The sequence below is a fragment of the Mesoplodon mirus genome (genome assembly GCF_964341445.2).
Source record: "Mesoplodon mirus genome assembly, chromosome: 15".
Classification (NCBI taxonomy): domain Eukaryota; kingdom Metazoa; phylum Chordata; class Mammalia; order Artiodactyla; family Ziphiidae; genus Mesoplodon; species Mesoplodon mirus.
In genome coordinates, this window is record NC_138991.1 from 5,475,135 (window position 1) to 5,486,955 (window position 11,821).

The 11,821-nt window shown below is 56.1% G+C and overlaps 1 protein-coding gene across 4 annotated transcripts; it reads left to right on the forward strand.

Annotated features, from left to right (window-relative positions):
- The first annotated feature begins 923 nt into the window (after positions 1 to 923).
- ZBP1 (Z-DNA binding protein 1) lies at positions 924 to 11,451 on the forward strand. 4 transcript variants are annotated; one of them, XM_082644439.1, is made up of 8 exons: positions 924 to 1,097; positions 3,718 to 3,927; positions 4,512 to 4,574; positions 4,987 to 5,160; positions 6,341 to 6,502; positions 7,667 to 7,870; positions 8,923 to 9,135; positions 10,729 to 11,451. In XM_082644439.1, the coding sequence occupies exons 1-8, from the start codon at positions 1,064 to 1,066 to the stop codon at positions 11,004 to 11,006; spliced, it is 1,338 nt and encodes a 445-aa protein (XP_082500565.1). In that variant the 5' UTR covers positions 924 to 1,063; the 3' UTR covers positions 11,007 to 11,451. The 4 variants fall into 4 exon arrangements, with proteins under 4 accessions (XP_082500565.1, XP_082500567.1, XP_082500568.1 ...); XM_082644441.1 differs by having other exon boundaries at positions 8,950 to 9,135; XM_082644442.1 differs by having other exon boundaries at positions 8,980 to 9,135.
- Positions 11,452 to 11,821: the final 370 nt, after the last annotated feature.

The following is an 11,821-nucleotide window of genomic DNA, read 5'->3' on the forward strand; positions in this document are numbered from 1 at the left end:
ATGGGGTCCCCCTGGGAGCCTGGGCCTGGCACCCCCTCCCCAGCTTCTGCAGCTGGGACCCCAGGCCCAGGGGCTTCTAGGGTTGAGATCTTGACACTCTGGGCTGCCTCCCACAAAGCCGTTCACCTCTGTAGACCTCAGTGTCCCGTTCTATTACCTGGACCAGAACAGTGGCTCTGAACTGCTTGGGGCAGGGGGGGTGTCAATGGCCCCTTTGAGAATTTACAAAAGTGATGCATCCTTCTTCCAGAAACAGGTAAGTGGGTGTCCAGCTGTGCTCATGGCTGTAGAAGGCATGAATTAACCCTTTTAGTCCTCTCTACCACCTCCTGAGATTGCTACTTGTATTAGCCCATTTCATAGATGAGAAAACTGAGGCATAACTAGGTTAAATTACTTGCTCAAGGCGCCACAGACAGTAAATGGTGGGGCTGAGTTAGAACCCAAGCATCTCTGTGGCCTTGGACATGTGACCTCACTGACCCAAGCTTCAGTTTCCTAAGAAAAGAGGCCAGTACTAGCCCCTACCCTGGAGATGATTCAGGGGCACACGAGATTGGAGAGCACATAGTAAGTACTCATTAAAGAGGGTTGTTGTTTTGATAATCACAAACGCAGGCACCCACCCATCCACCCACCCAGGTGTCTTGGCCTGAGTGTGGGGCTCAGGGCGGGCAGCGGTGGGAAGTCCCCTGGCCCCAGAGCAAGCACTGGTCTTGCCCAGCTCAGCCGTTCCCTGCTAACATCTAGCTGGAGGCCTAACTGTATCTTGCTTACCAATTCCGTTTTCGATTTCGTTTCCTTCAAAAGCCACACACAGAAGTTTCATTTTCTTTTTCTCCAGAATCTGATCAGCTTGGGCTGAATAGGCATCTGTTTCCTTTGGGTGTGAACAGCTGACAGCCGGCTGGGTGAACCTGGAATATCTCCACAGCTGCCAGAAGCACCGCCAGGACCACGAAAGCACACCCAGCCTCGACCGGGCCCACCTTCTCCAGGCCACGGGGTCGGGGAGCCTGCCGCTGCCCTCAAGTCACCTGGGCTCCCAGCAGCTGCTCCCAGCATGGCTGAGGCCCCTGCCAACCCAGGAGACGCAGGTACGTTCTTCCTTCTAAGGAACAGTGGGAGTGCCCGGGTGGGACTTGCACCTTTTTTCTGGTTCTTTTTCTTGGTCCAGATTACAGCCACAAGAGGACAGTATCTGAAAGCACAACAGTAGTAAGAAGGAGGGAGAGAGGGCATTGCATCAGGTTCAGAGCCTTGCTCGGCCCAGGCATCTTGCAACATGCTTCGTGTGCATTTTGCAATAACCCGCTCTTGCAACATGCTTCGTGTGCATTTTGCAATAACCCGCAGGTGCAAGCCCGATGAGGTTTCCATCTTACGTGTGAGATCACTGAGGCTTGCAGGTGAAATGACTCAGGGGACCACGGCAGAGCCTGGGGCCTTAACACCCGTCTTCACACTCATTTTGAGGAAAAACAGAAGTTGTCTGCTAAGAGGGGCAAGTGCATGTATGTGGTTTTCCTCCTGCTGCATTCGTTCCTCGCATAGCACTCTGTTCCTGGAAGCACATGATGCAAGTTAACTGTTATTGAGCGGTGCTCTTTTCTAGGGTCCCCACTGAAAGCATGAGGGCTGTGGGCTGGGACGCTTTTTGTTTGTCTTTGTTTTGTGATTGTGAGCTAGTTAATCCTCACCACAATCTCTGAAGTAGCTACTATTATCACCATTTCACAGATTGAGAAACTGAGGCCCAGAGAGGTCACATAGCTAGTAGGTGGCAGAGCTGGGGCTCAAAACCAGGAAAATAGGGTGTGCTGGGGAGGGGTGCTGACTGGGTGTGACCCAGGACCCCAGGCTGGTTCCCAAGCTCTTGTTGTACTTCCCCAGTGAGACATGTCAGGGGCACTCGGTAACTGAATTTAACTTGCCCCCCGGCAGATTTTCCTTTTAACCGACGTGTCACTTACATCTCATCCGTTTCACAACTTCCAGTTCACCAGCCTGAAGACTCAGCAGGTGACGCCAGCCCCGCCTTCACTGCATGGACCCCATTTCCCCTTTGGGGTCAGGGCACTGGAGGAGGAGGAAGAGGCTCCCCCTGGGGCAGGTTTTTTAAGAATCAAAACTCTTTTTAAAACTAGGCAAAGCCACAGTGGGTTGGACGGGTATCCCGGTTGAGGGGTAGTTTGGTGGGTGAAGGGGTGGGTGACCCCACGTGTTCTAATTGCACATCACCTGCGCCCAGAAGGATGCAAACATTCCGACCACAAGGGCAAGGCCACAGTGCCCAGCGCAGAGTTGGCAAATGGGTTGTCCCTTCCCCCCCTAGTGCCGCCCACTAGGAATCCAGGAAAAACCCAGAAGGTAAAGGATTGGGTTGCTGCCCCGGAAGGGCATCTAGGTCTTCCCAAGAAGGGCCCTGCTTTGCATTTCCCTCAGTGTTCTTGGGGCAGACATTTCCTCTCCCCAGCTCCTGGCGCTGCAGGCCCTGTGTCTGACCAGTTCTCTCACTCCCCGCAGGGCAGCTGGCTTGGGTTTATGGGAGCCTGTCTGGGAGGAGTAGGGGCCGTTTGGAAAGTTCCTCGTTGAGCCTTGAGGCATCCTGCTTAGGACCATTAACTCAGGTGGGGAAACAGAGACCCCGGAGGAGCTACTCATCCCTTGCCCAGGTCATCTGGGCAAACACCTACCCAGTAGTGAACACTCCCTTTTTCACTCCATCAGTCCTTCATTCAAATGCTATTTCCTGAGACCCTACTGTGTGCCTGGTCCCATGCTGGACACTGAACCACTACACTGAACCTGGCAATCACAGCAGGGGATCCTTGGGGACACTGCAGGGGACCCACACACAACCAGCACCCCACCCACTCAGGGCATCCAGGACAGCCTCCCAACGATGGAGTCTGAGCAAGACCTGAGGTGAAGTATCCGTTGACAGGTGGAGGGAGGGAATATTGCTCCTAACAGAGGGAAGAGCATGTGCAAAGGCCCAGGGGTGAGTGCCTCTGAAGGGAATGCAGACAGGTTGGCCCTTGAAGGGAAGCTGAGGGTGGGTGAAGATGAGGCTGGCAGAACCGGGAGTTGGTGGCGTTGCTGTCATCCGGGAGATGGTGGTGACAAGGATTAGGAGGTAGAGGCAGCGAAAGGAGAAGAGAGGATTCGAGACAGCCAGGGACAGTGTTGCTAGGACTCCGGGATTGGGCATCAGGGTGAAAAATCCGTTTCTGAGCGGATGTTGGGTTTCTGCTGGGGATGAATAGTGACATCGCCCAAGTGGATTGTGAGCCCAAGAGGAGGGGCAGATTCCACCGGGAGGAGGAGGATGGGGGATGGAGAACACCGGGGTGGGTCTCACTCCTCACCCCTCCCCTCCCTCCTGTGCTCTGCGCACCGCCCCCCCAGCATCCTGCCGCCTCCACTCCCCTCTCTCTGAGGACGTCTGAGAGCTGAGTGTTCCCACCTGCCCTCCAGCACTCACTCAGGTGGGGGACACTCGGAAGGCTTGGCACCGCCTCTGGCCACCAGGCTGTCCAGCCAAGGTCATTTCTGAGCAGCCCACGTGCCCCTCCCTGAACAGAGATGCTGGTGGATGTCTGCTCAGACCTCAGTCCCTGCCTCTGCCCAGGATCCCTCTCCTGGGGAGCCGCCAGCCTGGGCTGGGTAGTTGGGGGACGCAGTTCTCTCTCTGTCCCTGTCTCCCTCCCCCAGACCTTGAGCAGAGGATTTTGGAGGTGCTGGGGGACTCTGGCTCCCCTGTGAAGACTGCCCAGCTGGTAAAGAAATGCCAAGTGCCCAAGAAGAAACTCAACCAGGTCCTCCACAAGATGAAGACGGAATCAAAGAGAGTCCTGCTCGTAGGCCCCGCGATGTGGTGCTTGGCCGATGGTGGGACCAAAGACGTGCTTCCCGCAGAGCTGGGTAACCTGCCATCCCGGGACAGAGGCAGTTGGAGGGGGCAGGTGTTGGACCCAGCACGAGCAGTCCTGGCAACGGCCTAGCCCAGATTTGGGCCTGGGTTCAAATATAGGCTCTGCCCTTGGGGACACATGATGTATCCTCACTGCATCTTGATTTCTTTTTCTGGCCAGTGGAGGTAACAGTAGGGCTGCTTTGTAGGGTTGCGAGAGGATTTGATGCAAAGGGCTGAGCCTGGTGCCAGTATGTAGTAGGTGCTCAGCAAAACATTAATAATGATGAGGATGGCAGTAACGATATGATAATAATAGAAGAGCCGTAGCATCACACGAGATCCGCTTTTCTAGTTCTGCTGCGGTGCCTGGGGGTCCCCTAGCCCGCACACAACCCCAGAGGGAGCAGATGGTCTTCCCCACAACCCCAAGCCACACAGCTGGAAGGGAGCGGGGCGGGCTTTGAAGCTAAGTTCCTTCCGAGTTTGGAGCGTCCATGCACTAGGGCCTTCTACGGAGCATCCCACCTCTGTCTGGTAGGGTCCCCATCCCCTCTCCCGCTCGGCTGACCCCGACCGTCTTTCTTCCCAGCAGAGAGGCCCCAGAAAGATGCAGTTGCAATTCCCCGGAAGCCTGGCCCTGAGCTCAGTCAGCGGCGTAAGCATCTCGTTGCCTTTCAGCTCCTGTTCCCTCTGACCCCAAACTCTCCTTGGCTGCTCGAGAAGTTACAATTGTTCAGGGGCCATGGGCCACCCACTAACAGGTCCCCACAAAGTGTTCGGGGGCAAGACTCTGTCTTTCGGTGAAAGAAGCTAAACAGCTGAGAAACCATTTGATGGGTAGTTGGCCATCACTGTGCACCTATCACGTGCCAGACACTGTTCAGAGCCCTTGACGAACATCCCCAACCCCCAGAACAACCTCTGTGGTCCATTATAATTATGCCCATTTTACAGATGAGGAAAATGGGCACAGAGGCTGCGTCTGTCCCAGGTCACACAGCTGGTAAGCAGGGGAGCAGATTCAGCCTCCGGGGTCCTCCTTAACTACTTGCTGTCCTGCCTCCCAGAGGAAGAGATCTTCCAGTTTCTGGAAGCCCATGGGCCCCATAAAGCCCTGATCATTGCCCAGGCCCTGGGCATGAAGACGGCGAAGGAAGTCAACCCAGACTTGTACGCGATGAGGAACAAGCACCTCCTGGACTTAGACCAGAAATCAAACTCTTGGTCTATTTATCGACCAGGTAGGCCCTTTACCTGCTGCCCACACCTGGACAGGGCAGAGGGCAGAGCTATGAAGAGAAAGCATAACACCCAACACCGGGTCCTTGCTGGGCTCCCGCTAAGCTCTTTGCCTGCCCCACCTCGTCAGAAGCTTGCTGTGGTCTTGCTGACCCGTCCCCGGAAGAGGGCTCCAGGAGGGAGGGGCGTGCTGGCAGGAGTAACCAGGGAGGGCTTCCTGGAGGTGTGGCCCACCCCTGACTGTAGCAGTCCTGGGGCGCAGGTCTCAGCCTGAGTTTGCTGACAGTCTTCTGTAAGCACTTTGCCCGACTTGGAGTTTTAAGGCTGCTGAAGGGGTGGGCCAGGCTGAGCCCAGATACCCACAGGGTAGCATCCCAGAACCGACGTACCCATTACATGCAGCAGGTACCGGGCCTAGAGCCCAAGGTGCTGGGGGTCACAAAAATGCTCTAGTTTCTCTTAAAATCAGAAGAAAAAAATGAGTATTATAGTAACAATGAATAGCTAATCATGACTCTAGCCGAGATTATATTTGTCTGTATCCCAACGCAGTCATAAAATGTAATTTTAAATATTTTTTATGGATGTAGGGGCTCACAAAGGCACAAGAGCCAAGGGCTCACGAAGGTGGGAATGTGGACCCGTGTGTGGAGCCCACGTGGGGCTGACACGCCTGCTTATGGTACCCAAGGAGGGTCTCAGCATCCTAGGCTGGATGTTAAACACTGGTGACAAATCCAAATTCTTAAAAATGCCTTGTGAGTCGAGCAAAGCTTATCCCATGGCCAGAAACAGCCTGTGGACGGCCACCTTGCATCCTTCCCTAAAGGAAGAGAGGACCCTGAAGCAATGGTTAGGGCTGTGGGTTCCTCGCAGTGAGAGGTACAGAGGGTGGGCAAGCAGCAAGGCACCTGCCATCCTCCCAGGGTGGCAGAGGACACAGGGGTAGGGTGGCCTGCGGGACAAAGTCCAAGCAAGGCTCGTCTATGATACCTGCAGTGTTTGGTAAACACTCCACTCCCTGGGGCCAACCTTGGACCTACTGACTCAGAACCCCAGGGTGGGCCCCTGGGAATCTGTATTTTAACCAGCTCCCCAGGAGATTTTGATGCTGCCAATAGAATTTGGAACTTCTGACTCCTAGAGAGATACAAAGGGATTGAGTGGAATGCTATTTTGCAGAAGGTTCTGGAAATCCGTCCACCCCAGTTATTTACCAGCAAAATCCAATCAACATGATCAGTCAGAATGGACCAAACAGCCACATTTCCATTGAGAACTCCAAAGGCATCCAGATTGGACACGGGAATGTCATAGTGAGACAAATGGCCTCTGGGGAAAATGGTGAGTCCTCTGAAATGTCCAGGAGAAGGGACCTGTCGGGGCATCTGCTCCATCTGGGTGGGGGCAGGGAGTGGGGGGCATTCAACCTTCCAGTGAGAAAGGGCAGCTTTCAGATCTCCAAGGTCCTTTCTGGCTTTCTCAGGAATAAGGATGTCCCTCCCTGTGCCTGGATCAAACCTCTCCTGCTTTCCCTTCCTGCCGACATCTTTTGCCTCATTTTCATGGGGACCCAATATTTTCCCACAAGAAACAACTCAGTTCACTCTTCCTCACTAGGATGTCACAAGGGGTCGTTGTAGCATTCTGTTTGTCCCGAGACACTCTTTTTTCCCGTGTGTTAACATCTCAGAAACTGGGATGCATCGTATGGGTGCATCCGAGCTTTGGTGAAATACAGTAAGCAAATGGGTGGCTGCTCTGTGGCGGGAACTGTGGGGAGAGGGCACAGGGTCACCCATCAGTCCAGCCATGGGGCGTGAGTGAGAGCGCTGGCCCCAAAGTTGGAATGCTCCCTGTGACCTCGAGAGAGCCCTTCCCTGCTCCAGGCCTCAGTTTCCCCAACTGTGAAATGAGGAACTTCATTCTAGAATCTAGATCAACCTCTCCCCAGCTTTGGTCCTCTGAGCTCCACCTCCCTAATTTTGGCCACGCCCATGGCTGATTCTTTACGCCATGTTGTTAGATGGTTTACTTTTTATTCTACTCAAATTAACTTTAAAGTAAACTTTTACAGCATTACCTTGAAAACTACGAAGGTTACCATAAAAATAAATGCTGAGAAAATAAAACAATGTCAGAAGCTCTGAGGGCTCCATGTCAACAGCAAGTTAACCCCAAAGGAGATCTTCTCCTGATGGGCCCAGAGGATTGAGAACAGCTAGGAAGCAGAGGATGTGCTCATTGTCTGGGTTTTCAATGCCCCAGTGACACCCCAGGCACCAGTGGTAAAAACCCCGGAACCCCACGCTACCTGTTCTGCCGGTCCACCTGCTCTCCAATCCAGACCCTGAAGTAATCACTCCCAGTCTGATGGTGTCCAGAAAGAATCCAGAAGCCTGTCTCCTCTGTCCAGCCAGGACTTAGTGTGTGTGTGTGGGGGGGGGTAGGAGGTGGGGTGGGTCAGAGGATGGGGGTCAGGGGTCATATTTCTGTGTCCCCTGCCAGGCTCCACGGCTCCCCTCTACCTCCCTCCAATGGCACCCACTGATCCCTCAACTCAGGGTCCCCTGGCTGGATCCTGGGGGCCCCAGGACATCCGGATGGAGAATTCTGTGCTCAGACATGTACAGATGGGACACGGCAATGAGATGAGTCTTCACGGCAACCCAGCCAAGGGCCCTGCCCACAGCACCTGTGGCGGCCCCCCAGGTAACTGGAGAACAGGCTGCCACCCCACCCCCACCCCACTGCATTCAGCTCCTCGCTATAGATGGAACCTGAGCCAGTCCTTGTGGGGAGCGAGGCATGATGGGAAATTCTTTCCCTCCCACCAGGAGGCTCTAGAGCAGGGGGCTCTTTTAGAGTTAGCACCTGGGTTCCCATTCCCTACTACCCCCTTCAGGAGACCTCAGTTTCCTCATCTGTACAATGGGCAGGGATCATTTCCTGGGCCAGCTGAAACGGGAACAAAGGAGATGACTGGACTGGAACTGGACAGGCATCTAAGGAGCCACCTAGGTGCTGTCACCAGTGACCAGAGCTCCCAGGCCACGTCTTCCCTGGCACTGGTCATCGAGAGATAGGCTGGGGGGTGGGATCACAGCAGAGAGGCCTGAGAGAGAGGAGGAGAAGCAGGGACGCCAGGGGACGGGTTTCCAGAGGAGGCGAGGCTGGTGAGATCAAGGGAGGGCTGCAGGGTCCAGCAACAAGGGGTCAGTGGTGACCTAAGGGGACAGAAGGGGCACGGGGAATGGAAGGAGGGGGACGGAGTGCGGGCATTTCTTTCCTGACGTTTGGCCGGGAGAGGCAGGGGCGAGACAAGCTGCGGCTGGGGGCCGGGCTGGGGGCCACAGGGAGATTCTAACCAAAGATGGAGAGGGTGTTCCAGAGCTGCCAGGAAGCAGGCAGCACAGAGGCGGGAAGCAGGAGGCAGTGGGGGGAGGGGCTGAGTCCCAGGGGAGGCCCAGAGGACCAGGTCAGCTGGGCTGGGCTGCAGGAGGAGGGGCACCCAAGCTGGCAGAGCCGGGGGCCGAGGGAGCTGGCGGCCCCAGCAGGTGAAAGGCACGTGCAGAGACGCCGTGTGAGGCCATGCGTCCGCCGGCGACAGAGCACGGCACGGGCCACTGAGGGGAGTTTCCAGGGGGACAGTCAGCCATGGAGGACCTGAGAACCAGGCTGGGGGCCAGACCCACCGTCCAGCTGCTCTCACCGTCCACCTCCCCCCCCCGCCCCCCCGGCATCTCTCTTTGGCTGACCTGCAGTCTCTGTCTTGGGTACCGGCCCGGAAGCTTCCATCAAAATTCAAATCCCCGAACCAGGACCTCACTCCGAAGGGAGCACGGCCCAGAGAGTCCACATTCGCTCGTGCTTCCTGGAGGACACCACCGTAGGCAACAACAACAAGATGACTGTCAACCCAGGGGCGGCTGATCCCACAGGAGTCGCAAGGGCTGGCAAGCCAGGAGGGAGCGCAGGTGAGCCTGGGACACCCCTGTGTGTCCTCTTTCCCTCCCTCATTCATTCATTTATTCAACAGTCACGAGCCTCCCATTTCTGGAGTCTGGGAGACAGGAGAGGGTCGTAGCAGGAGCTGGGGCTCTAGGGTAGAACGTGTGGGGTCCTCCTAACCTTTCACTCAGCTTGGAGCCTCTGTTTCCCCGTTTGTAAAATGAGGGTGATTAGACTAGCCTGTGGCTCCCGAGTTGGAGTGAGGCCTGGATGTGCTCCCCTCACTGCTGGGACACCTGGACCGGACCAGTGACGTGACTTGTGGTGCCCAGTGCAACCAGAAAAAGCAAGGCTCCTTGTTCAAAACTTAGTAAGAATTTCAAGACAAAGACAGCAGAGCAGTGAACTGAGCACAGGCCCCTCAGAACGGGCCTGTGTGACTGCCCAGGCCACATGCCCGTGAAGCTGGGCCTCCCTGGAAACTTCTGGAACATGATCCCTCCTCGATTCTCAGTCACCCGCTTCACTGATTCTTTCCCCCAAATAATGCTGTAGGGCTTCCCTGGTGGCGCAGTGGTTGAGAGTCCGCCTGCCGATGCAGGAGACAGGGGTTCGTGACCCGGTCCGGGAAGATCCCACATGCCGCGGAGCGGCTGGGCCCATGAGCCATGGCCACTGAGCCTGCGCGTCCGGAGCCTGTGCTCTGCAACGGGAGAGGCCACAACAGTGAGAGGCCCGCATACTGCCAAAAAAAAAAAAAAAGAGAAGAAAAAGAATAATGCTGTAGCCACCTTACATTTCTTCCCCGTTTCAATTATTAGGAAGAAGTCATTCATTCATTCATGCACCCACTCAGGCCCCACTCCCGCCCTCAAATGCTCCCTCCCCCGGAGATACAGCTAAGAGCACAGACAGACAAATACTCCCCACTCACAGGGGCCAGAGTCCAGTATAGAGACTAGAGACAGTGACAAACCAAGCCTTTTGAGGCTTTTAAGACCAACACTATAAAAAACTATAAAACCTGGGGCGGTGGCTGGGCAGTGCCGTGACGGAGAGGAGCTGCCTTAGCCAGGCCGCCAGAGAAGCTCCAGGAGGAGGTGACATCTAAGCCCAGACCTGTGGGGAAGGAGAAGCCGGCCAAGCACAGATGTGGGAACAGCATTGCCAGAGGAGGGAACAGCAAGTGCAAAGGCCCCGCGGTGGGAAGAAGGGTGACGTCCAGAATCACACACACACGAGCCCAGGGAGCGGAAGGGAGTAGGTCCGGTGGGCAAGGCCGGGTCTCTCTGTGCCAGGAAGCCCAGAAGAAAGGTCCGGATCTTATCTGAAGTGACCGGGCGAGGCCTGGAGGGTTCAACCAGGGGCAACTTCATGTGGGGCGCGATTTAAAGGTCTGGTTGAAGACAATCGGGGGAAAGCAAAGGGGGCTGAGGAAGCGGGAGCAACGGTCCAGGGGAGAAAGGACGGGGCCTCGGAGATGGGGACACAAGGTCACCCACCGGGGAAGCCTGCGTCCGGGGCAGCAGCCTCAGTCCTGGTGAAGCAAATCGCCTTGGCTATTCGGTAATTCGAGGGGAGGTGGCTCACGTGTTCCTGGGGCCCCATCTCTTCCCTAGACCCTTCCTCCGGAGCTGCACGATCCAGAAGCGAGGTCCCTCCCGGCAGCAGTCAGGCTGCGCCCGTCAATGCTGAGACGCTCATCTCAGAAGAGCTAGCGGGTATGACGCTCGAAAAGCAGGGGTCCCAGAAGCGCAGAAGACACATGCTGAGCGACGGCATCGCAGAGCCAGTGTCCCTGGAGGGTGGGACTCAGAGCAAGCAGCCTGTAGGCGGACTCGTGCAGGAAGGGCCTGGGAGCCAGGGAGCTCTCTGCTGCCTGCAGGGTCATTTATGACCTTCTCGCCTCCTGACACGTGGCCAGCGTGCATCCGCATTTGGGCTGGGCCCGGCGTGGGGCCAGGGCAGGGCTGCTGGTGGCAGGAGCTGCCTGCCAGGGGGTCACCTTCCCGGGCCCACCGTCTATCAGGGACACCCATTCCCTGCCCGTCACTCAGGACCTGACTCCCTCAAGGCCCATCTTGGCCACCTGACCACTTTACCACCTGACCTTTCTAGAACCTTCCTACCTCGGCCTGGAGGGCTAGGGATGGGTCATTCTCTAAAGTTGCCAGAAAAGGGATACCACCAGACAGGTAAGAACCTCAGAAGTCGGCTGCATCTCCCCAAGCACTGGCCAGTGAATTCACTAGGCACAGAGGCCCTGTCCTTTCACTCTTGAACCTCCAGTGTACGCTGGACCGGCCCCTCCACTGACCACCTCCTGAGTACCATGCCCTCGAGGAGCGGTTCAGTCAGCGGGAGAGGTGGCCTGGGATGTGGGCAGTGAGTCCTGAGCAGGAATGATCACGGGGAATTAAAGGAGTGCAGAACAGCAACGCAGACACTGTCCTGAGGGCCCAGGAGGCTCCCCGGGGAAGGAGAAAGCTCTTGAGCTCATTCTTCAACATCTGGCAGAGGGAGGAGGTTGGACTGGGAATGGTGTTCTAGGCAGGGGCTCCGCCTGGCCAAAGGCATGATGGTCAGAACAAGAGGACTTATAGCAGCACAGCAGTTTGGGTGTTGCTAGAAAGCCCAATGCAAAGAAAATGCAAGTGGGAGTTTGGCTGGCGAGGAGTTTGGACTTGATGCTGAGCTCTGGACAAGCACGGC